The 26,191-nt window shown below is 47.7% G+C and overlaps 1 protein-coding gene across 14 annotated transcripts in view; it reads left to right on the top strand.

The window, feature by feature from the left end:
* The window catches only part of LOC138473332 (deleted in malignant brain tumors 1 protein-like), a 678,824-nt gene that overhangs the window by 548,501 nt on the left and 104,132 nt on the right, over positions 1–26,191 (top strand). For 13 of the 14 annotated variants that reach the window (XM_069612011.1, XM_069612008.1, XM_069612009.1 and 10 more), the window contains one exon: positions 6,141–6,458. The exons of the other annotated variant lie outside the window; for it this stretch is intronic. In XM_069612011.1, coding sequence (XP_069468112.1) covers positions 6,141–6,458 — 318 coding nt within the window. The remainder of the gene's footprint in view (positions 1–6,140; positions 6,459–26,191) is intronic. 14 annotated transcript variants of the gene reach the window in all.

Raw genomic sequence — 26,191 nt, 5'->3', positions numbered from 1 at the left:
GCATCCATAGGGGCACTTGCGGGCCAGCAGCTGCATGAAATGCAGGCCATGCATTACTGCCTACAGGGATGTACCCGCAGGATTGCACGGTCACTCGGCCATGCCACCGCTGCCATGGTCTCACTAGGAGAGAGAGTACGGGAGCATACAGAGTCATCCTCAGCCTCTGCCGAGTTACTCAGCCAAGCCATTCAGCTCACCTTGCAGTTCACACGGGCCCAGGGGCCATATACCTACTCCTCTGTAACCCCCACAGAGGGCTCCGTATCCACCACCCCGAGGTGCTGTTCACAACGCCACCTCACTGCCAAGGAAAAGGACTAGACAAGGGCCCCATGCCCAAAGGGGCAGGAAATAACTGTTGGACAATGCAAGTGTGCATTGAGCAGGAACCTTGCGACGATTGTTGGGGAGGGTTGTTGGGGAAGGTGGATGCTGCCATGGGCAAGGTCAACTCACCTATACACATTAAAATATGTTCCACTTGATTCAATGCTAGGACATTCCTTATTGTGTGCAAGTGTTTAATGTGAAAAGTGACAATTTACGAAGGTGCAAGAGAAGTGCTATGAGATGGTGCTCAGAAATAGTTGTCTATCAGTTCCTGGTGAGCAAGGCACCCCTCAATGGCCTCAACCCGCTCAGTGTGTGCATGCACAGCACTCACAGGCACTGTACCGTCTTCCTCAGGGAGTGGAATGTCCACATCCGGGGCAGCAGAATTTTCCACCATATGTAGATATTGTGCAACATTGCCCATGCAAGGACAATCTGTCCCACCCTATTTTGCCTGTACATAAGGGCCCCTCCAGGGCAGTATACACTGCGGAAGCGAGTCTTCAACAGACCAAAGGTGCACTCGACACACACCCTAGATGTACATGTGCCCGGTTGTATGCAACCTTCTCTGGCATCTGGGGATTCCTCAGAGGAGTCATTAGCCACGGAAGCAGGGAGTATCCCTAGTCACCTGCAAGGTCAAAGGACATAGGTGTCAATCATGATGATCTGTGGATGCGTTGCCTATAACAACAGCATCTTCATTGACAGTCTGGGCATACATGTCATACGTTTCATAACACAACACAATTTCACAATCAGTCCTTGCATGTGGAATAAACTACTCAGAGGGGGTGTGCAGTCTGTCATGGTACGTCTTGCACACAGCTCATAGCCAGCACTCGTTGCTTTCATGGTCTGTGATTGATAGGGCAGCATGCCGTGGTGCATGGTTAGGGCCTGTGCATTGCTCCCATTCATTATTCCTTATGGGAGTCTGGGTTACATGTGCAGGTTGTTTGTGTGGATTCAATGATGGATTCATATACATGGTGACCTGAGCACATGCCAAGTCAACTGCTAGTGTCACGTCCCTTGGTTGCAGTTTAGCAGAATGCCATTCCATGTATGACAGTGGCCTTCACACCTTCACATGATGGACACCCCAGGAGCTCGAATGGTGTGTGTGCCATGCACCTAGTCATTCACCACCACCCTCAGGTTGCACAAAGGCTATATGGGAGTTGCCAGGCTAGTCAGTATTGCAGAGAGTCTTGGGGCAACTACTGTCCTTATATAACATTGTACTGTGTGGTTTTACTTTGAATGGATGGTAACCTTGGTCACTGGTGATTTTTCCAACTGTCCTCTTTGCCCTTTTTCCCTGACTGTTGGGTCCCCTGGACATACTTTGGATACCCCTAGGTGGGCCATCCCCGATCTTGTCAGCCCATCGATGCTGTGGGATGTGTGATGTTGCTTCGTGGTTCCTGTGTGTGCAGCTGGCCTGCTGGCCTGTGGGGTGACATACCTTGATCATTTACTGCTGCATCTTGAGTCATGTCCTACTCCTGTGGGTTACATTCTATCATGTGCGGGCTGTGTGGGTGGGTCCTACATGTACAGGGCCTTGTCAGGGCATGCAATCTCCATGTGTGTTACCCCCACCCCATCACATTGCATGTCACTTGTGCTGCAAGGTTAGTGTGATGGAACATGTACTCATCCAATATCCAGGCCCATCATCCTCTGTGCCCCTCCATATGTGCCAGCACTGTGCTGTTCCGCAGGACCATGGCATCATGGGTGGATCCGGGGAAGCGGCTCAGCAGTGCGTGATGGTGAGGTCTGCATCACAGGTGACCTGAACATTGAGCGAGTGTAACTGTTTGCGATTCTGGTAGACCTCCTCTGATGCCCGGGTTGCCACCAACTCTACATGAGTACAGTCCAGGGATGCTAGCACATTGGGAATGTGTGCCAAGGCATAAAAGCGTGCCTTTGTGGCATTCACCTGTGCCGGGTGGTGGGTAGGGCGATATGCGGTGGCACATGGCGCAGGAGTGCTTCCAGCACCTGACTGAACACATTCGAATGAGGGCTTGGATGTGGCCACAGTGTGCTGGAATGTGCCCGTCGCAAGGAAGTGCAGGACCAACACCGGCTTTGCCAGTGGTGGAATGGCTGTCCTGATGTTGATCCTGCTCCCAATTTCCTCCTGGATCAGGGACAGCAGCTCAGCGATTGTCTCCCTGTTGAGCCCAAAGAGGTTGAGTATTTGGCTGTCTGGAAGGGTCCATGGTGAGGCCCTGATCCGGCCTCTCCTCCTCACCATCCTCCTCCTCCTCATCGCCTCTGCTACATTTTCCCTGTTTTAGTCCTCCAGCCCCTGCAGCTCAATGTTCAGCTGGAGCAGCTGCATGTCTTTGCACACACACACCAGTGGCCGCATGGTGGTGTTGAGATGTGTGTTTGTCTGCATTGGGTACACCTGGGTGCATTGGGTGCATCTGTAGCTTCATTTGCAGCACCGGTGTGCATTTACCTCCTGCTTTCAGGTACAGGTATCACTGCCATTTCCCAACTTGTAATGCGCTGGCGCTGGTTATACTGTCATCGGATACACCATTGCTGTACTTTCCGGAGCCGCTTCTACCTTTTGCCGGCAATACCATTGATTCAGCAGGACTGTAAAAAAGGTTGTAACCGTAATTACTGCCACATTTACCGTATACTGGCATACACATAATGAGCCCCAAAGTCCTGACTGGTCCTGAGTGAGAATAGAAGTAATGCGCCTAAGAACCAGAAATGTATTACAGATCCAGACTGCATGACAACCGCTGTAAAGAATACAACTTTTAACTCTTTTTTTCCTCTCTCCTAATTTAATTGCTTTACCATATATGACTAATTAAATATGTGTACATATGTATACCTAAATTGAATATATGGGCGTTGTAAGGCTGAAGAAGGAGGAGACTGACACACAGGTGGCATGATTGTTGGCATAAACTTGTATTTAATAAATAAAGATGAAACCTATCCCTCCCTAACTCAAGGAGAGGTTCCCCTGCCTCAACCAAGGAATTAAGGATTCTGTCAGAATGTCCATGTAAATAAAAAGAGTCCATCGCCATGAGTCAAAATGCCTACTTCTGCCTCTCACACTTGTAACTAAACTAAAGTGGGAGCGGATCTTCTTGGCCCAGAAGAATGGCTCCCTTCCTCTGGACAATGAATCCCAGTTCCAATTGGCAAGTGGGAAATTCACCTAAGAAAATGACTCCCTTCCACAGGCTTCAATTCCTTTCCAAGATACAAAACCAAGTTCCAGCTTGTGGTGTTGTACATTTCTCAGTTCCAACTAAAAAGGTACAGTTCCAACACAAACATAATATCTTATTTCTCATAGTTTTCATCACTATTGGGTTCCTGGAGAAAGCCGCCCTTCTCCAGGTATCTTGTTCTCAGTATTTTCACAGTACCGGGGGAATGACGCCCTTCCCCAGGCTTTCCTTGGCTTTGCTTCACAGTACACAACACCCAGGGATTTGGTTTCCTTCCCTTGATCTTTCTTGGCTTTTAGTCTCACAGTAGCAGGGGGAATGTCTCCCTTCTCTAGACCCTTCTCAGGCTCTTTACTACGGTTCACGATGGCTGAGGGAATGACTCCCTTCCCGGGGCCCTTCTCAAGCTCTTCATCACAATTCACAAAGGTTGGAGGAGTGACTCCCTTCCCCAGGCTCTGTATCACAGTTCACGATGGCTGGGGGAATGACTCCCTTCCCCGGGCCCTTCTCAGGCTCTTTGTCACAGTTCACGATGGCTGGGGGAATAACTCCCTTCCCCCGGCCCTTCTCAAGCTCTTCATCACAATTAAAAAAGGTTTGGGGAATGACTCCCTTCCCCAGGCTCTGTATCACAGTTCACGAAGGCTGGGGGATAAGCCCCCTTCGCCAGGACCTTCTCAGGCTGTTTCTGAGGCAGTTCCCAATGCCAGGGCAATGACTCCCTTCCCCTGACTTTGGTGTATCAAGAAAATGTCTCCTTTCTCATGGTACTGTATTCTGCTCCACCAAGGGGGATGCTTCTTCCCCCCTGGTCTTCCTTTCACCTTGCTTTACTCGTCTGTAGGGGTGGGTACCAGACCCGTAGGATTCAGATGTTTTCCTTTAGCAGACCTGGTTCACTTTCCTGCCAGGTACTGCGCTGAAGAAGAGGTTTTGTGACGCTATTCTTAATTGGGTGCTAGTCCCAGACATGTGCTTCTCTTTCTTTTGCAGCACCACCAACCATCCGGGTCACCCAGGTACCTTTAGGGTGTTTTCCGGTCCTCTTTGGTGAGTCTTGGGCATTCCCGTGTGCGTCTCTGTGTTCTACGTGGCTTCCTGTGGCTCTCTTGGGGCTGCGGCAAGTCGGCAGCTCTCCGCTCCTCTGGGCTTGTGCGGCTTCCATTAGCAGCATGATTTCACTGTTACTCTTGCCTCGACGCAGGGTTTCCTCGCTGGACCTACTCGGAACCCCTCTGCAAGTTCTCCTGGGTTCCAGCTAGCAACCGTGTTGCTTCTTTCCTCCAGTCGGCGTAGTCACTTGCTGTTCCTCCAGGGCAGGCCTCTCTCCCTGCTTGGTTTTCCCCCTTCTAATTTGTATTTTATCTTGCCAATCAGAGCTCCTGAAACACTAGACTGCTCCATAGTGTTTTGAGGATCGCTCTTCATTCCTCTGCACCTCCTCCTCGTCCCAGTATGTCACTGAGTGCTCTCTCTAAGGTAGACCTGACTCTTCTCAGTCCCAGTGCCTTTTCCATTGATCTCTCTTGGGTGTACTATGTTCTTCATTGACCCACAATGACACATGTACATGGGATGGCACAGTAAAGGAGGGTTAGGTGAAGGGGATTGAGGGAAAGTATACAGCGTTCTCCCTGGATAGTTATCCCTAGTCCCATAGGGGGATCCCTCTCCATGAGAACCTCCCACTGAGTAGCACCCCCAGGCGGACTATCGGGTAGTGGCCTTACCTCCCTGGCCTCATGGGAAGTGGCTCCCCATTGGGGAGAAGTGACGACATCCAGGGATTTGTTACAGTGTATATACATTGTGACATTTTTAACATAACTTTGCAACTATGCAAAGTTGCAAAGTTTTCAAACACTACTAGCTTGTAGTAGGTTCTCCATTTTCATAAAATCGTGGAACAGGGAAATAGACTGCCTGTCTTTCTCTCCGGAATGCATCACTTAGACCAATTGGGTTCTTCAGTATTTGTTCTGGTTTGGTGATGGGGGTGGGTGTCGGTGGGGACATACACATAATACCAAAGTGTCTACTGACCTGTACATGCCACAACTCGCTTTATCTTCCATACCATTACTTTTGATGGCCTTCGTGTGACGCTGAAGCTCCACACAGGAGCCAAAACTATACATTCCTTTGCAAACCCGGTTTGTATTTAAACTGCACTATTGTAAACTGTCAACACCTCCCTGATCCAAGCCACATTCTCCTCTTCCCTAAAAACCAGACAAATACTACAAATCCTGAAATTTCATACGTAGATCTTCTGTAATTCGGCAGCTACCAACCCTCATTGCTGAGCTTCAGTTTGTTTGGAAAATAATATCAGCGACTGTGCAGCTTTCGATTGACATTTAGATATCGTCTCTGTGGCAGGAGGAGAATCTGGTGGGAAGGCAATGCTGGCCCTGTCTGATTGGAAATGCAGGCTAGACAAAAGCCTTTGTGGCATTCTGGTATGGTTTTTTATCAACAAAAACACTGCATACAGGAACACTGTTTTCTTAAATGACTGTTCTAATTTGGAAGTTAATTACTGTTTTCTCTTTGTTTCCTATACAGTGTCAGCATCCAATATACAGTTAGTCAACGGACCAAGAGTGTGCACAGGACGGGTGGAGGTGCTCTATCTTGGAGTTTGGGGCTCAGTGTGCAGTGTTGAATGGGACATTGCCCAAACAGTGGTCGTCTGTAGACAACTTGGCTGTGGTTCTGCTATTAGTGCTCCAAGCAGAGGCTACTACGGCCAGGGTAGAGGTGCCATTCACCTGGACATCGGGCGCTGCACTGGGACAGAGAAGTTCCTATGGGATTGCCCTCACAGAGGCTGGGAAATCGCTAACTGCGACCACAGTTTTGATGTTGGCGTCATATGTGCAGGTAATGTACATCTGGCTATGGTTTCTGCTTGGACGGTGGGACTGGGGCTGGGGCTACTGGGAAACAGCAGAGGGAGTCACGTGAGGATAGAGGACTGGGAGGTTGTTGGGTATTGCCCAAGGCATATTCAACAACAGGAACAGCAGCTTTATTCAGAATCAAATACACAAAAACACAATATTTAAAAATAGATCCAGTATATTGTTATTAGATAACATAAATATTACATGAACATACCAAATGAATCCAAACAAAACACCCCAAAAACAGAAACATTCAAGTACCACTTAAAAGTACCACTTGAAAGTACCAGACATATTCAAAATAAGAGGGATGAAGCTCTCACCTAATGTAACTATGGGGCTGATTCATGGAATTATTTGCGCCGAAAAATGGGTATTTGTGCGCCATTCTGCCTGCAAATCCCTGTTTAACAAATGGGTATTTGCGGGCAGAATGGCGCACAAATCCCTGTTTTTCGGTGCAAATAATTCCATGAATCAGCCCCATAGTGTCTGGAGCCTCTCAATCCTGCCAAAAGTTAATAATACAAGTATTACCTATGCCTTTGGAAATTGATGCCTTAGTCTCCAAGCCCGCCAGATAAAAGTTGTGTCTTTGGAGGCATATTGTGCTAAAGGCCCATTAGCAGGGCCTCCTGTACATGTCTTACACCCGCGTCTATTAGCAATGCTCTAAGCCAGCTCACACTGAAGGCAAAATAGGCTGGACATAGCATTGAAAAGTGTATCATCCCTCCTGGTTTGGGCAACCCTACGATCATAAACACCCATAACCCTTCAGCCCAGACCATTTACCAACCACCATCATAAGTGGGGAGAGATTTCCAAACTACATGTGGCGTGCTGGGCTCCCATCTCAGTACATATAATTAAATCCAGAAACTTCTCAACAGCAAAATAGGCCTGAAGCCTTTAGGTTTGAGCAGGCCATTTCCAAAACCTGACCTTCCACGTGTTTCCAATAGTGAGATTTCAACATCCTAATGTCTTCTTTTTAAAGAAGCTGAGATCCTCCCACACCTAGGGCAAGGAGATCTGGAGTTTCTTGGTCCACACTCTACACCCTAATTGATTGATTGATTGATATTTTATTTCTATCGCGCTAGTACACAAGTGTTTCAGAGCACGACAAGGCAAGGGAGGAGAACAGTGGAGAACAAAACAGCGATCTTACAAGGCCCAGTGACATTGAGAACACGCAAGTGCATGGGAGAGGGGGGAGGGGAAAAGTGCATGGAAGGGGGGAGAAGTGGAAAGTGCGAAGCAGAGGAGAAACAGATAAATAACAATAAATAAATAATAAAGGCAACAAACAGTGGTAATGCAGCCAGCAATTTGCAAGTGCTAGGTTTAAGGCAGCAGACAGGGTAGGTCTGATAATGTGTGATGGCAAGGGCAGAGACCTTGACCCCAAGGGTCCGTGTCCCTCCGCTGTCTTACTTACTCAAATGCAACTTGTAAACTAAAGGGCTAAATTGTGCCCAGGTTATAAACCCTTAAAGTAACAAATATTGTTATGATATGATATGGCATTTGTAACGCGCCTTCACACAAGTGTTTCTAGGCGTGACAGGACAAGGAGGAGGAAACATAGGGAGAACAAAACAACAATCTTACTAGGTTCTGTGTCATTCATATTGTGCAAGTGCGGGGAAGTGGAAGGGGAGAAGTGCTGGGGGGGTGAAGTGCAGATAACTCAAAAAGTGCAGCCAGCGTATGGCTCAGTGCAGGTAACTCAAAAGTGCAGCCAGCAGGTGGCTCAAAGTGCAGAGATAAGGGACTATAGGGTTGCAGATGCAGACCACAAGTGCTAGGGGAGCCAAGAGGCAGTGCTAAGTGCAACTACACATGCAGGAGCCTGGGTCCAAGTTCACCAGGTAACCAGTGCATGGAGCAGTCAGGGCATCAGCAGGGGAGAGGAAGAGAAGGCGGAAGCAGAGATGAAGGTCTGGAGTTGCTTCCGGAACTGGAGGTGGTACTACTCAAGCTTGGTAGAAGCAGGGATGCTGTTCCAGAGGGAGATAGAGATCTGCCCCCTACTCTCTGCTTGGAAAAGTGACTGACCTCAGAGAGTTGGAAGTGGATGAGCGAAGAGCTCAAGAGGGGAGATGTTTAGGAACAGAGAGTTGGAGGTGGTCACGGTTCAAGGCCCCATAAAGCCTGGTGGACAATGCAGAGGGCCTTGAACTTGATCCTTGCTGCCACTGGGTGCCAATAAAGAGATTTCAGAGCTGGAGAGATACGATCCCAGGGCCTGAGGTGAAGGACAGGTTTTGCAGTCCTGTTCTGGATAAGCTGTAAAGGTCGGAGATCAGAGGCAGAATGATTTAGAAAGAGGCTGTTGCAGTAGTCCAGCCTAGAGAGGACCAGAGCTCTTGGGGGGAAGTGAGAAAAGGAAGAATAGGAAGGGGGTGCAGCTGATATTTTCACTTTTTAGAGACGTCAGAGATGTGAGCAGAGAAGGAGAGGGTGGAGTCGAAGATGACCCCATGGTTCTTAGCCTAACAGGTAGGAGCAGGAAGTGGGCCCAGAGTGGGCGGCCAGAGAGAGAGAGGAAAGGAGGGAGCTGGTGTTCCGATGAGAAGGATCTCAATCTTACTGGCATTAAGGCAGAGATCATTGGCAGCACACCATTCCTGAATTGCAGTCAGACAATCTTGAATGAGAGAGGAGAAGAGGCGGCTGAGGGGAGCCAGAAGGCAAGCTGGGTGTCATCCGCATAACACTGAAAGTTGGAGCAGTAGGAAGCGATGCAGTGGGCCAGAGGTGCCAGGTATTGGTTGAAAAGCCAGCTAGAGAGGTTAGACCCCTGGGGAACACCACAAGTGGCGAGAGAGATAGAGAGAGAGATAGAGAGAGAGAGAGAGAGAGAGAGAGAGAGATAGAGAGAGAGAGAGAGAGAGAGAGAGAGGAGAGGACAGACCCCAGTTGGACCCAGGTCGGTCGGTCGGTGAGAAAGTAGGTCAGCCAGGCCAGGGCTTGATCAGTGATACCCAGGTTATCACAGAGGCGATTGCGGGATGACATGGTTGACCATATCAAAGACAGAAGAAAGATCGAGGAGAATGAGGACATAAGGAAGGTTGGAATTAAGGTTAGAGAGCAGATCCTCACGAGTGTTCAAGAGAGCAGGTTCTGTGCTTCTGGCAGCTGTGAAGCCAGACTGGTGGTGGGGGAGACAACCAAAAGATTCAGTGTACAGATTAAGCTGCTGGGAGATGACCAGCTTTTCTAAGAGTTTGTGCAGGAAAGGGTGATGGAGATTGGGCGATAGTTAACTGGAGAGGAAGGATCTGCAGTGGGCTTCTTTAGCAGGGGGTGTGCAAGGGAGTGCTTAAGGGGGGAAGGGCTGGAGCAAGGTTGTCAATGTGGTCTTTGATGGTTCTGGATGAACAGGGGAGAACCTGTTCTGATGAGACTTTCATAGATCGGACTTGTCTAGAAACATCTTCAGTGGAGAACAAGGGAAAGGAAGAGAGACGGCCACACGCAGGACAGGAGTGGAAGAGGAGGAAAAGGAGGAAGATCAAGATGGTTGGACAGGATGTCCTGAGTTTTAGTGATAAAATGAGAATCTAAGGACGTACAGAGGGCCTGGGAGGGCACAAGAGAGATAGAGACTGCAGCAGGATTGGCCAGCTCCTTGCAGATTAAAAAAAATATATATATTTTCATTAGTTTTAACATTGTGCAGAACATTAAAAACATAACATTGAACTGGCCCGGCCCACCCAACCGGAGGTTGTGTCCGTCATTTTTCCAGCAGATTGTTCATCAGGATTTATAAAATGTCCAATATTCCTATCTTATGTGGACACCTCTGTGCTCTTTAGGTAAGTCAGTATTGGGCCCCATTCATTCTGGAATCTCCCTTGGTCTCTCTGGATTTTGTATGTTACCCAATCAAGTGTCACGAAGTTCCAGATTTTATGTAACCAATCCTAAATCTTGGAGGGGGTTTGTTGTTTCCAGCAACCATGCTGCAATTAGAAGGGTTATCCATCCCTGCTTCAGCATGTTTGTTGGTGTCTTCGCTTGTGGTTCCCATATTCCACACATCCAAAATGTGTCCCCCAGTTGGTCATAGCCATGGTATAGTTCCTTCATCTGTTGCTTAACCTCTGCCCAGAATTCCTGTAGCTTTGGGCAGTTTCGCCATATGTGCTGCCAGTCCCCGAGCACTTTGCAACCCCTCAAGCATTGATCAGACGTTTGGGTTAACATCTTGTGGAGTCTTTCCGGGGTATAGAGCCAGTGTAGCGTTACTTTGATCAACATTTCCTTGAGTTGGATGGACCTGGTTAGTTTTGGTATTAGGTACCACAGGTGTTCCCATTGTTTTCTGGGATAGGTTTACCTAGTGTTTCCACCAATGTCCTCATATATAGTTCCAATCTATTTGCTCTTCTAGGTCATTTCCATATTTGTAGAGGTTAGAGACTAAGGGCCTCATTACATGGTAGGCGGTGGACCAAGGTGCTACCAGCACCTTGGTCCATAGCGGTAAAATACCGGCACCGCCTTGGAGGAAAGGGGAATTACCGCCCTATTCCAAGGTTGGCGGGGCGGTAATTCCCCCATCCCCCATTGCCCTTCCCCATTCCCATTTTTGCCCCATAGGCATAATGGGAATGGGGAAGGTGCTAATTACGGTACCGCAAATTGCGGTACCGTAATTAGCACCCTGGTCCCTTTGCGGGTTGGTTTTTAACGCCTGCTAAAAAGCAGGCGTTAAAGTACCAACCCGCAAAGGGACCTCGTAATCAGGCGGTAAGGGTTAACGGTCACCGGTATCATTACCGGTGACCGTTAACCCTTACCGCCTTCCGTGTAATGAGGCCCCAGGTTTTTCAATCCTGTGTTCGATGTGATATAATGTTAACAGACTGTCAATTGTCTTGTGGCTGCTTTTTTATTGTTGGGGTGCTTAGCCAGTGTTTCAATTGGTTATATTTGAATCTGTCCGTTTCTTGGCCAATGTCTTGAATGTAATCTTCAAATGATCTCAATGTTTACCCTTGATGCATGCCCCTTATTTTCTGGCATCCTGCCTTTTCCCACCTCTTGAATGCCTCTTTTTCCATCCCCGGGGGGAATTCTGGATTTACAAACCTGTACAGGTGAATGGTGAAGGTTTCAACGATAATGGTCCCGTCCCTACTGCCTCTGACCATGCATCCCAGCCCACCCCTACTATCTCACTGATCCTAGTACTGGGGTGTCTCTTCTTCTTGTCTAGCCATACAATTCCCTGGAGGGGTATTCCCAATAACATCCTGTCCTGTCCAGCCCATGTTTTGTGCAGGCCCCCCCCAGCCACTCTCTCGTAACCCTTAATTGTGCCGCCTCGTAGTATCTGCGAAAATGTGGAAGGGCCAGCCCTCCTTTATTCCTTTGGGCCGTAAGTATTGTCATCGCTACTGTGGGAGGTTTCTTTTTCCATATATGCTGTTATGGTCTTGTTCAAGGTTGTAAAGAATGATTTTGGGACTCTAATTGATAGAGCTTGGAAATAGTACATTAATCTAGGTAATATCACAATTTTTAAATCGTCGTTATTCGACCCCCACCAAAATACTAATATATTAGTGGGTTCTATTTCATCAGGTCACTTCTGATCTTGTTCATAAATTGGGGATAGTTAGCCCCATATAATTCTTCCTGCATTTTCGTAAGGGTTATACTTAGGTATTGTATGCCTTTGTTGGCTTGTTTCAGTTGTGTTGTTTGTTCTAATCTGCCTATTATAACGGGGCCGCTGATAGATTTAACATTTCCGATTTTTGCTTATTTATCTTTAATCCTGAGATCTCCCCAAAGTGTTCCAACTCTTTTATTAGGGACAGCAGTGACTGTTCCGGGTTTGACAGGGCGACAGGCATATCCTCTGCAAACGCTATAATTTTATGTGTGTGCCCCCCCATTTCTATTCCCGTCAATTGGGTAGATTCTCATATCTTGGTTAGCAGCGGTACTAAATATATAGCGTAAAGAAGTGGAGAGAGTGGGCAGCCCTGTTTAGTTCCCTGTCCAAGCACGACTCTCTCTGTTACTATACCGTTGAGTGATATGCGTAGGGATGGTGTTGCATAGTTCACTCTTACCATACTTATATAATTCTCACCAAGCCCCATATGTTTCATTGTCTTAAATAAACTTGTCCATTCGACCCTGTCGAATGCTTTTTTGGCATCTATAGATATCAAGATCTCTGGGTTTTGTGTAATTCCCGTTTTTTCTATGAGGTGGCAGATTCTTCGGGTGTTGTCAAACGTTTTCCTGGTTGGTATGAAGCCGGATTGGTCCTGTCCTATTAATTTTGGTAAGAGATTAATTAATCTGTTGGCCAGTATTTTAGTGTAAAGTTTGGCATCCAAGTTTATTAATGCTATCGGTCTATATGTCCCTGGCGTTGCTGGATCTTTGCCTTGCTTATGGAACACTACCAATTTAGCTTCGCTCATTGATGGTGTAATGTTCTTTTTTTTTAAATGTATTGAACAGTTTTGTAAGGATTGGGGTTAGGAAACTACTGCATTTTTTATAGAAATTAGCTGTGTAGCCGTCTGGACCTGGGGCTTTATTCTTTGGTATGGCTTTTTGGCCTTCCTCTTCTCTTATTGCCTTTGCTAGGTCTGCCCATTCTTCTTCTGTTATTTGTAACATAGTGAGCCCTTTTAGATATTCTTCTTGTGATTTTTCTAAGGGGTTGTCTGAGGTATATAGTTTCTGATAAAATTCCCTAAATATCTCTCCCATATCCTCATTCATTGTTTTCACCTGTCCCTGACTGTTTCGAAGCTTCATGATTGTGTGCGTCCTCTTTTTTTCCCCTTATTTGTCTGGCCAGGTGTCTGTCAGCTTTACTGGATTTCACATAGTGCCAGTGTTTTAAATATAATAAGGCTTTCTCTGCTTTCTTTGTCCTAAGTCTCTCTAGTTGTCCCTGAATGTGTCTCAGTGCTTTCCTCAGTTTATTGCTTTGAGATTTTGCCATTTCATCTTGTGTGTCGCTCAATTTTGTCTCCAATTCCTTTTCCCCTCTCTGTCTCGGCTAGTCTTTACCCGCCTTTAGGGCTATTAAGTTTTCCCTCATTACTGCCTTGAAGGCGTCCCATATCACTTCTTGGGAGACCTCCTCTGATTCATTTTCACTAAAGTATTATTTTTATCTGTACCCCTATTTGTTCACTCTGTATTGGGTCGTGCAAGAGGTCACTGGGTCATTTCAATTTCCAAACGCCCCCCTTCTTTTTTCCCCACCACATGGTAATCCACAGCTGGGCGTGGTCTGATAGGGAGATTGTTCCTATCTCTATTTCACTTATTTTTCCCACAAATCCTGTTGAAGCCCAGATATAATCTATCCGTGACATCGTTGTGTGTCCATGGGAATAATGTGTGAATCCCTGGTCCTGCCCCCTTTTTCTCCTCCACATATCCTGGCGGGCCACCATAGTCATTTTCCGTCAAAGTGGGGCTACCTTACCCTGTGTGCTGTTCCCACTCCTATCTTGTCCCGGTACCCAGGCCATGTTAAAGTCTCCAGCTAGGATGATTTCCCCCTCGGCAAAGGTTTCTAGCTGTGATAGAACTCCCCTCATGTATACATCTTGGCCCATGTTCATGGCATATAGTGACGTGAGCGTCACTGCCTGTCCCCCATTTCTTTAAGAATACGTATGTTCCTTCCTTGTCTGATTCGCAGGCCTTGATTTGATCTCCCAACCTGTCGTGTATTCCTATTAGCAGCCCTTTTTTTTCTCCCTGGAGCTAGCTTGGTATACTTGTGTGAACCCTTTTATTTTCGCCCAGAAGTAACAGGACACCAGATTTATCATGGCCTTTTTTCACCATGTTTTCAGTAACTCCATCCCTCCTGAAGAACCATTTGCACATTAGAATTGTGAAACACGTGTCCAGAGAACAAATGAGAGTACTAATAGGTGTGGTGTAACACCAACGAGAGACTTGTATTTACAATTTGAAACCACCTCAATTTAAGAAGTATCATTATGAAACTCCTTTTACTACATAATACGCAATTGGAAAATTCAGACATACAATAAGTGTGAAGTAACACTGCTTGTAATATTGAACCACTAAAAATAAATTGAACACCAGTTTATCTTTTGGATCTCATTTTTTTGCTTTCCAAGACTTGACTCACTAGCAAGCTACCAGAATCTGTCTTCACTAACTGAATGATTTCTTAGGCTGGCGCATTGAGAACTAATCTCATTACCTTCTTTTTTCCGAACCCTTTTATTTTGAGTTTCCCTTTATTTTGCTTTCTTATGTGTGTTTCCTGATACATAAGTATATCACATTTTTCCCACCTAATGTGTTCTTGCACTTTTGTTCTTTTGACTGGGGTATTTAGTCCCCTTACATTGAACGTTAGTATTTTAATGTCTGTCATCCTGGTTTTATTTGTTTCTTTCCTTCCCTTTTTCGATATTCCTGTATGTGACAATCCCCTCTCTGGTACTCTCCCTTCCCTTCCCCTCGCCCCTCCCCCAACTTCCCCAACTTGTTAACCATAACTCCTCTCTTGCCCCCCAACTGCTCCTTGAGGAGGGTCCAGGTTCCTATGGGTGCTCGGAGTGTCCGTCGCACGTAGCCTTCTAGTCTTCCTAGAGATAACTGTGTGGGGAGTCCTAAATCCCACTTGAAGTTCCAAGATGCGCTCCACTCTCCCTCGGCAAACTTCTTGTGTTACATGGTTTTGTCTTAGCCTCTTCCAAGGTTCCTTGTGTCCTCTTCTCCTCCTTCCCCATAGTCTTTCCCAATCAGAGGTTGTGTTTCCCTTTCCCCTGATTACTCCTTCTCATGTCTTGCTTCCTTCCTTCCCCTTCCTTGTCACTGTTTTCCATCCCCAAAGTTTTCTGCAGCTTGCTGCTCCAGTGCGTCTTTCCCCTGTAGTCTCTTCCCCAAAGCTTTGTATTTTCAAAATCGGCTTTCCTTCCTCACATGTAGTCATTCTGTCGTTTCTTCCCTCCCAACTGAAAAGAAGGCTTAACGGGAATGTCTATTTGTACCTTATCTGTTTCCTTGTTAGGAATTGCATGTGTTTCCTTTTTTGGAGCGTTATTTGCGCTAGGTCTTGATATAGATATACCTCATCCCCGTTAAGTCCCCGTTAATTTGCACTTGACCAACCAGCCTCGCTTTCCGCAGGATCTGTTCCTTCTGATTGTAGAACGTCATTGCCACCAACACATCTCTCGGTCGGGCACCCGGCTCGCCTGTCCTTCTTGGTTCTACTCTGTGGATTTTATCCATTAGTATTTGTTTCTCCTTATCCTGCGCTAGAATATCTGCAAATAATTGTTGCGCCATGCATTTCAGATCTTTGTCTTCCACTGCTCCAGACAGATTTTGTATTCAAATATTGATCGTCCTTGAACTGTTTTCTAAATCCTTGCATTGGAGTTTGAGGTTCTGTGTTAGTCGTGCTAAATGTTCTACCATCTCGTTGTTTTTTGGTGAATCGTCTTCTATGCTCTGTATGATTTCTTCTATCGTGTCCGTTCGCGCTTCTAGTTTTGCCACGTCTGTTCTTAGTTCCTGAAATGATTGCTTCATTTCATCTTTCAACGTGTCGAACTGGGCTTGAAAAGATGTCATGAATTGGTTTTGGAATTCTTTGAACCAGTTCTGCATGTCTTCTTTACTTGCCGTCTCACCTTCTTCTTTGTTTGATAGTGTGGGTTGGTTTTGGGGGCTCTCTCACTTCTTGGATGCTGTTGTGGTGCCTGGCATCCACAGCTGTCTGATATTTGCCTCTTGCCGTCCCTGGGGGTTCTGTTGGGATGATGGTGCCGCCTTAGCTCTTATCTTTGACATGTGGGTGCTGCTGAGGTCTCTTGAGATGTGCCCCTTTCTGGTTTTGGATGCTTACTTCTCTTTGCCCCTCCGTTGGCTCTTTTTTCTCCTGCGTCCTCAGGGGTCCCCTATTGTTCTCCAGATGATGATATGAGGAGGGCGGGGCACATTTCCTTTTTTGGGGACCTCATGCACCTTCTTGACGTTGGGGGTATCTTCTTCGTTGCTTACTCTGTCCTCCTATCCTTGTTCTCCTTAGGGGCAGGATCTGGTACAGTGTGTCCCTCTCTGCAGTATACCCCCCTCTCCTGCTGCCACCTCTGATGTCCTACCTGGGGAATGTTTTGGCTAGTCTCCCCCCCACACCCCTCACGAGTTATCAGGGTGCTTCTGTTGCCACCTCACACTCCTCTCCCCCTCTTGTTCTCCACATGCTGGTAGGCTGGGTATTCACAACCCCCTCCACGTTACCCCCGCTCTGTTTATTCCCAGGTCCTTCCTTGTGTTGGCGATCCTCTATCTCACCTTTCTCCCCCTCCTGGCCCTGGGCGGGCTGTCCCTTTTAATTTTGTGCCTTGTCTCTTCCTGGTCCACTTAAATGTGGGTGCCCGGGCTCTGGGCCCGGGACTTGTCTCCTATTTTCCTTGAGTTGGGTGCCCAGGGCCATGTTTCCACTGCTTTCTCCTGTTGACTCTCCGGGGCCTACTCTCGTGTTCGCCCTCGCACCCCCATCTGGGTCTGATTGCCCATTGTAGTCTTATCCCCCTCCCCTGGTCTCTTCTGTGTTCTTTTCCCGGGGGGAGGGAGAGGTGGGTTCTTTTGTCCTCCTATTGTGTTGCGTCTGGCTTGTCACCCCTGATCTGGACTGCCTCCCGTGCCTCCTCCCCCACTCTGGCTCCAGTTGTTTGTTCTTCCTTGCCCGCAGGGGGTGGGTCAGTTCATCTGTCTTTCCTGGTGTGTTGCCTCCCCGGGTCAGGCCTGCTTCCAGTGCCTCCACACCTTCTCTGGCTCTGGCCGTTTGTTCGGGCTGGGCTCACTTCTTTCACCTTCCATTTTTGCTTGTGGGCAGATCCTCCTCGCTTCGCACCATGCCTCTCCTCTGTCCCTCTCGCTTCACTGCTTCCTGCCTGAATGTCCTTCTTCCCGCTCCATTTTGGGTCGACTGTGCTCACTTCTTGCACCTTCCAACGTTGCTTGTGGGCAGCTCCTCCTCATTTCGCTCCATGTAGACACCAGCTGGGTTGCCCTGCCTCCTGTTCCACTCTGGAACAATTCTGCTCTCTCTGCTCATATCCTGTGAAACCCTCACGTAGGGGGGGGGGGTTCTTCTTCGAACCTCTGCCTCCCTCTGTCCGCTCTTTCTCCTCTGGGTGGTCCTCCACGGCTTGCGTAGCGCTGCCTCCGGTTGTTGTCGTTGGCTCCCACCTCTGCTAGCTTCTTAGCTTCTGTCCCTATACAAATAAACAAATAGGGCGCACCGCCACGTTCTTTTCGTCCTCCGATGGGCTTTTTGTCTTCACCTTACTGCATATTGCAGAGGAGATGTATTATTTCGTTTCCACGTTGGTTCTTTGTACTACTATTTCATGCAACCTGGTGGGGAGAGACGCTCACGGATGTCCTCCACCACCAGCCGGCATCTTGGATCTCGCTCCTTGCAGATTATGAAGAGTTTGGCTGAGTTGTTAGCTGCCGCAGAGACACAGGCTTGGATGTGAGATCTCTTCTTGGCGAGGACAGAGAGTATGTACTGCCTTTAGAGCAGGTGGCAGGCCAGTTTGTCATAGGGTGGACCTGATGCCCTTCACTTCCTATCAGCCACCCTGCACTTGTGTTTGAGGGTGACGAGGTCAGAGTCGTACCAAGAGTTGCACTTGGATTTGGGCTTCAAGCAGATCCTAATGACAGGGGCATGTACATTAAGAGTGTTAGAGATAGAAAGCTGAAGTTTAGATTGGGCTGTGTCAGGGTGCTGAAGGAGGAGAGAAGGTAGCAGCGAAAGCCTCAGCTGACACATGCTTCATGAGTCGTATGACCGAGAAGGTAGGTGGCAGTGCTGGAGTCGGCTTGGCCTGAGGGGTAGAGAGAGAAGTGGGAGGAAAGGAGAAAGTGATCACTCCAGGAGAGCGGAGTGGTGTGAGAGTTGGAGAGGGGGAGGTCTGAGGAGATCAGAACATCCAAGGTGTGCCCTGCAGTGTGAGTCGGGCCAGAGGGAAGAAAAGAGAGAGAGAGTCGCAGAGGTTGTGAAAGAGTCCTGAAGAAGATCAGGTAGCATTCAGGTAGATGTTGAGGTCTCCGAGGAGAGGTAGAGGCGAGGAGAGAAGAGGAGAGGTCCACCCACTCAGATATTAAGGGGGCGACTTGGCCAGGTGGCCTGTAGCTAGTGGCCACAGTGAGAGAAAGCCCAGGAAAGATAGAGAGCCTGCAGACCAGGCATTCAAAGGAGGAGTAGTCCTGCATAGGAATGATAGGAGTAGGGATACACTCCGGGAAGATCAAGGTTACACCCCCACCGGGATGGTTGGTTCTGGGTTTGGAGAGGATCTTATAGACATCAGGAAAGAGAGTGTCAAAGCTCGTGACAGAGCTGGCCGTGAACCAAGTCTCGGTCCGACCGAGTAGATCCAAATCGAGTTCTTCCAGAAGATGGCAGATGTCAAAGGAGTGTTTGACAGCAGAGTGAGAGTTGAGAGTAGCAATGTGGAGCAGGTTGCCCCCTTTGAAGGACTTCTGTGGAGGGGTACAGGTCAGAGGTACACCCTGCGAAAGTGTTGCAGGTGCCCGAGAATGGGCAGAGGAGGAAGGAGGAGAAGGCAAGGTAACCAGGGAGGAAGAGGTGGGTGCCAGAGGGGTGGCGGAGGAAGAAGGCAACAGGGTGGCCGGAGAAGCAGCAGAGGTGGCAGAGGATAGAGGTGACAGAGGAGCCAGATAGGAGAAAGAAAGAACAGCAGTTGAAGAAAGGAAGTTGATAAGGCGCGGGAAGCATCTATCAAAAAGGAGGAGGTTGGCCTGAGGGTCTTAGACCAAGATGGTGCCATTTAGGTAGACATTAATGATGATCTTGGAGGAGTGGGAGGGGGCCAGGAGGGCCATCCCACCGGACGCCACCATTAATTGGCGAAGAAGAAAAGGTAGGGCGAACAGAGACCATATGGGTGTCCATAGGTCTGGAGAGTGAACGACAAAGAGGATGTCGGTAAGGGTCTGTCTGGAGGAAGCACTGATGTAGGTATCATCGATAGGGAGGCCTGGGTTGGAGGTCAGGATGACCCTTTTGAGCTACTTCTTGCCAGACTTACTGAGAGGGATAGGATAGTCAATAGAAACGCATTTAGAGAAGATAGGGGAGACAGAGAGCACCATAGAGGGTGCAGAGAGGAAGATTGAGGGAGAATAGAAGGGGGAGGGGAAGCCCAAGCAGGGAGGGAGAAGGGTAGCGCTGGGAAGCGGCTAGGCAGGGGGGAACACTGAGGGGGTGGACATGGAAAGAGGGGGAACAATGAGTAAGCAAGACCTCCAATTCCCCCCTTACTGCCGTGAGGGAGGAGGTACCCACTGGTACACACAGGAGAGACTTCAAACAACTTTTTCCCTCTTTATTCATTAGAGAAAAGGCATTAATGTGGCCCCGTAGCTGACTGTCAAATACATTCCTGTCACAGCCTTTGTTTTATGAGCTCAAACCAGTGCTGATAGCTGAGAGTACCCCAGATGTCAATGAAAGTACTCCTCCATCCTCACCCTGCCAAGCGCCATACCCTCAAGGAGATACTTTTTGCCATTTAAAGAATCAATGAGCATGGGGGGATTTGCCAGTATTAACGGGCCAGTAATACCTGCAGTTTTCTACTGGTAGGGTGGCGGATATACCTCCAGCTGAGAGCTGGAGGAAAATCCACCACCCTACCAGCAAACTAGAAGTGTGCCTGTTCGGTAACGTGCCGGTATGCAGTAATACCGGCACACACATAATGAGGCTCTATGTCTAGATTATTCACCACGTAGGACCGTTGCAATCAAAACCACTGTATGTGTAGGTTAACCATAATGTTGGGCTACTGCAATCAAAACCATTGTGGATTTAGCACTGCAACTTAAACTGCTCCCTGCCGCTACATTTTCCTCATTTGCACAGCGGAGTGCAAATGTCTGAGGCAAAAGGCGGCGTACAGTTGTGTACGCCGCCAAGGCCAACAATGAAAGCAGACGCCTCTTCAAAGACATCAAGCACTGGCTTAACTCTCGGCACAACCCGCAGGTAGCGTACTTCATCAAAAAATCCACAGCAATCAATAATTTCTTCGTCAACATGATCAGCATGATCTGCCAACACATAGAAATCAACACTACCACTGACAGCCCACTACACATTCCATCTTGTAAAACAACAATTACCTGGACAACTTTCAAAAAACTTCCTATGGAAGACCTCACTGCTACCTTAGCATCGCTCAATACCACATTATATGCGGACGACATTCTCCCTGCCTCCATATTCAAGACCCTTCCAACTGAAACACTCCTCCCTTACCTATCAACAGCTCCATAACTCAAGGCACCCTCCCCTCGACTCTCAAGACCGGAAAAATCCTCCCACTTCCCAAGAAACCAACAGTGGACCCGAACGACTGCAGTAACTACCGCCCAGTCACCCATTTTCCCTTCCGAGGTAAGATCCTTACGAACGCAGTAGTCAAGCAACTACTCCAACACATCAAAGACAATAACCTCCTTCAGTACTACAAATCTGGCTTCAGACCCAGATGCAGCACAGAAACAGCTACCATGAAGATGATTGATGATTCCCTTAAAATCCTTGCCTTCTGGTTCTCCTTGACCTCTCAGCAGCATGGTATGTGGCATGGTAGACCACCAGACACTTATCGATGATCTACATCTTCAAATGGGGATCAGCTGGTTCAAAGCGTACCTTTCTAATCAGCAACAGTTCTTACAAATGGATTAATCCAGATCACCAACTCTACCCATCACCAGTGCCCATGACCAGTGTCCACCAGTGCTCACCAGCTGATGTGCCCAGTTGCTACATGTTTTCACCTGCCCATGCCTCAATTTTGAATCTAGATGTGCCCAGCTGCTACATGTTTTCACCTGCCCATGCCTCAATTCCCCCCGCTCCGCTTCCCACCCTACCCCACCCTCTCGGCCAGCCTTCTCCTTTCTTCTATCCTCCTTGTTTGCTCCTAGACACTTGAATTTCGTTCGCCATACCTCTGCTCACCATACTCGTCCAATTCTTAGGCTATCGCTACCTCTTTCTGCCCCTGCTTACATTCTCTTCTTCTCTCCCCCCCTCACCATAGTCAATGCTCTTACTCTATTAGAAATGTTGTCAGGCCTAGTACGATATTCGATTGTGTGTTCCTCACTCCCCCCCCCCCCCGCCCTTGCTCTCCTCTTTTTTTGTTCAATGCTCTTGCACAATTTGAAATGTTGTCAGGCCTAGTACAATAGTCTATTATTTGTTCCTCACCTTCTCCCTCGCCCCCACCCTTGCTCCCCTCATTTTGTGTTCAATGCTCTTCCACTATCTGAAATGTCATCAGGCCTAGTACGATAGTTATATATTTTATCTGCCCATTCTTAATGTCTCAAGGCCTTGTAAGAATGTCATTGTATTTTACCCTTGCTCCCGCACCCGCGCTTTGAAACATGTTGTGTATAAGCACTATATAAATAAACTATCATATCATATCAGTGGAGTCCCTTAAGGATCCATCCTGCCCCCATGATCTTCAATCTTTACATGGAACCGCTCGGAAACCTCCTCGCTCCACACAACATCCACATCCACCAATACGCAGATGGTACGCATCTCTACCACAAGGTAGCCTCCATCCAAGACATCCACATGTTCAAGGCCTACCTTGCTCCTCTGAGCTAATTGTGCTTGACTGGGCACTTCCTTCTGGCACACATGCTGTGCTGTGCGCAGTATTTCATTTTAAATATCATTTACTTTTATTATCTGTTGCTTACTTATTTTGACATTTTTATTTCCTTGTAGCTGGTCTAGGCTGAGGTTGCCTGGGCTTCTGCTGCATCCAGAGGCTCCGGCTCAGGATTACAGTTCTTTCTTTATTTTCACTCCCCCACGCATGACCGGGGGTGTCCTTCCTCACTGCCTTGCAGGGGGAGGAGAGAACTGGCTCCGGTAATATTCATGACACCTTTAAAAGCAAATCGTAGGCAGTGCAGAGGTCTAACGCAGTGGGCACGCCTATGACGCGCCGAAGTTGTGCCAAAGTTAAGCCCGTCTGGGCCCGTCCGGAACACGACCGGGTCCAGGGGACAGGCTTCTTTATTATCCTATACAAGGGACTCGCTGCTGTCATTGTGTCCTGAAAATGATGTACTCCTTACAGGAATGTCGACATTTTGTACATGCAAAGTTGCAAATAGCCAACGTAATGCTAGCCTGGCAGCTTTATTGATTAATGCACGCTCCATGGTTGCTAATGCTTTGTCATTATATGAGGTCCTACGGGACACCAATCCTGATCTGGTTTTTGTGACAGAGACCTGGTTAACGGAGGAAGCTGGTCCTTCGCTTTCTCATGCCCACCCTGAACACTACAGCATTATTGATCTTGATAGGGTTTCGGCACATCCTGGAGGTGGGGTTGCATTTTTTAAATCGCTATTAGTGATCTTCATGATTCCCCTGACTCATATGTTGGGCATGGAAGCATTTGTTGGTGCGCTTTACCTTTTCGGCTTCTCACTTCTGGCATTTTCTTATTGTTTATCGCCCATCAGGTCCCTATGGCCTATTTTTACATCCATTTTTGGATCTGGTTGCAGCCGTTCATGCTGATTATTTTAAGTTGATGGTTTTAGGCAATCTAAATTTAAGGTTAACATTGCTATGTTGCCTAATGTTTTTCAATTCAGAGAAGCAATGCTGGACCTTGAGCTCGCGCAATGTGTGAGTTTTCCTACACATAATCGAGGTGGCATTCTCGATTTAATTTTTGCTCCCGGGCCTGTATCGCAAAGGTACAGGTGAAACAGGTAATTTGGACGGATCATAGAATCATCTTGTTTGTTAACCTGTGCCGCTCTGAAGAGCTAAAGGTTCCTCCTGTGCAATCTTGGCGACGTAATTGTGGGACGGTGGATCGTCAAAAACTATCCGCTGAAATTAATCTTCAGTGTAAAGCTGCTGATAATCTGGATTTTTCCACTATATCAGGCATTTTAGTTGATATTGCAAATCGCATGGCCCCGCTCAAACTGATTCGAGCTAGGAGACGGCCCTCAGAGCCTTGGTTTACTGAGGTTCTCAGAGCCTCTCACTTGCTGGTTAGACAAGCAGAGCGTAAATGGCGTCATGCCTACGGGATGGCCAAGAAAACCGCCTTTCGCCTCCTCTCTAGAACTTACCATCATGATGTTATGCAGGCTAAACAAACTTATTTCACTAGTAAAGTGGAATCAGCCCTTGGTCAATATAAGGAGCTCTTCTCGGTGGTCAAATCCTTTTCTTCGACTTCCCTCTTCTCTCCTTCAGTGCCATCCTCACAGGCTTGGTGTGACTCACTATCTGATTTCTTTCACTCTTAAGTAGTAGATATTCGCACCAATATTTTGGGTAGTGGACAGGTTGTGAACCATCCTGTGTTGGCCACTTTTCCCTTCGGTGAGTGCTTAGTTATGGAGAGCAATAGCTGGAATAATTTCCCAGTATTTCTGACTTCGGACATTCTTTTAGCTGCGGGGTGTTTGAGGTCTCTGTCCCCTTCGATCCAATTTCACTGACCATCCTTAAGGAGATTCTGCCGGAAATAGTGCTGTGCATTGTAGAGGCAGTCAACACCTCCTGTCAGGACAGGGTGGTGCCCTCTGAATTAAAACAGGCTACGGTGGTTCCACTGTTGAAGAAGGCATCTTTAGATGCAACGGTATTAGCCAATTTCCATCCTATTTAATTGCTTTCTTTTCCTATGAAGTTACTGGAGTGTTTAATTTCTCCATTGCTTTCCTCTTTTTTGGAGTCTTCCTCTTATTTTGATCCATTTCAGTCAGGTTTTCTTCCAGGCCGCGGGACGGAGAGTGTCCTGGTTTCCGTAGTCGATGATTTAACTATGTTAGCTGATCAGGGCGGTATGGGAGCCTTGAGATTATTATATCTGTCAGTGGCATTTGATACGGATGACTACGCCATCCTACTATCTCGCCTACAGAAAGCTGGCCTCTCTGGTGCAGAGTTGGCCAGGTTCTCTTCTTTTCTTGCAGATCGTAGTCAATCTGCTTTTTTGTCTCCATATTTCTCTTCTTTTCAGATTCTTGCCTATGGGGTTCCTCAGGGCTCGGTCTTGTCCCCCATGTTGTTTAATATCTATATTCAGCCGCTGATTCGTCTCATCCAGTCATTTGGTTTTCGTTGCTATTCCTATGCTGACGACACTCAGATCCTGGTCTGTTTGGATCAGGATCTTGAGACTGTGTCCACAAAATTTCGGGACTGTCTGTCAGCAGTAGGATACTGGATGAGTGCGAATTGGCTTAAGCTGAATGGGGACAAGACCGAGGTTTTGGTGGTGGGTTCTTCTGTGATCACAGCTGAATGGTTGAGTTCTTTCTGGCCTTCCACTCTGGGGTCTGTCCTATTCCAGTTAATGTGGTTAAAAATCTGGGGGTCTTTCGGTCTTCTGATTTATCTATGTTACCCTGGTCAATTCCGTGTGCAAGACTGGTCATTTTGTTCTTATGGTTCTCCACCGGTGTTGCCTTTTTTTCCGAAAGCCCTTCGACCCCTGGTGGTCTCAGCTAGATTATTGTAACTCGCTCTACCTGGCACAACCTCTTGGGGTGGTGCACCGTCTCCGATTGTTGCAAAATCTAGCTGCCAGGGTGGCGACTGCAACGCCTTATTGCGTTCATATCAGCCGAGTACTTCGGGCCCTTCATTGGCTCCCAGTACCCCAAAGAATTCAATTCAAGTCCTGTGCTTGGTACACCGGGCCTTTCTTAAACAGGGTCCCAAATATTTGCAGGATAAGTTTCACCCATATGTTTCGGGTAGACCATTGCAAATCGGAGAGACCAAGCTGGTGAATGTTCCAAAAATTCAGAGGGCCGGCCTTGGTGGCTGGGCTTTTTCATATGCGGCGTGTCGCCTTTGGAACGAGCTGCCCATTGGCCTAAGAGCTGTAGCAAATCATTTGCAATTAAGAAAATCATTGAAAACTTTGCTGTTTTAGGGTTAAGTTAGCGTTTGTTATCTTTAGTTGTCCTTGCGCCAAGATGCCTTCAGGTGGTAGTCCTCCAGTCCTGGATGCACAGTGCTTATCTGAATCTTAACCCCTTCAAGACTAAATTCCTACTGCTGACCAACAACACCGAACACCCTGACATGCAAACCTGGCTCTCTTCTATGCACATCAGGGGCTTGAAACCCCATCTGGCCACCTGCACCAAGTCCCTTGGGTTTGACATAGACGGACACCTCACCTTCAAAAAGCAAGTAGCAATGAAGACACAAACAGCTTGGCACCAACTTTCTCGCCTGTGGAAAATCAAGCCCTTCATCCCAGAAAACAACTTCAGATCCGCTGTCCAAGCCTTGGTCCTCTCCCACCTGGATGGTGGCAATGCCCTTCTGGAAGGCCTTCCGGTGACTACCCTGGCATCCTCCAGATGTGCCCTGCATGCAGCAGCATGACTTATCAAAGGACTCTGCAAATTTGACCACATCACGCTGACCCTCATCTAACTGCACTGTCTCCCACTGCAAGCCCGTATCATCTCCAAATCCTGTTGTATCATCTATAAGACTGTGCCCTGAAGTCTCCAAGCTACCTCACTGGGAAACTAAACATGAACAGGGGCCTGCAATCCACCGGAAGTAAGGGCATG

Source organism: Ambystoma mexicanum, chromosome 8 (assembly GCF_040938575.1).
Source record: "Ambystoma mexicanum isolate Mex_15411 chromosome 8, UKY_AmexF1_1, whole genome shotgun sequence".
Lineage (NCBI taxonomy): Eukaryota > Metazoa > Chordata > Amphibia > Caudata > Ambystomatidae > Ambystoma > Ambystoma mexicanum.
Note: the sequence above shows the minus strand (reverse complement) of the source record. Positions and strands in the feature narration are given on the sequence as shown.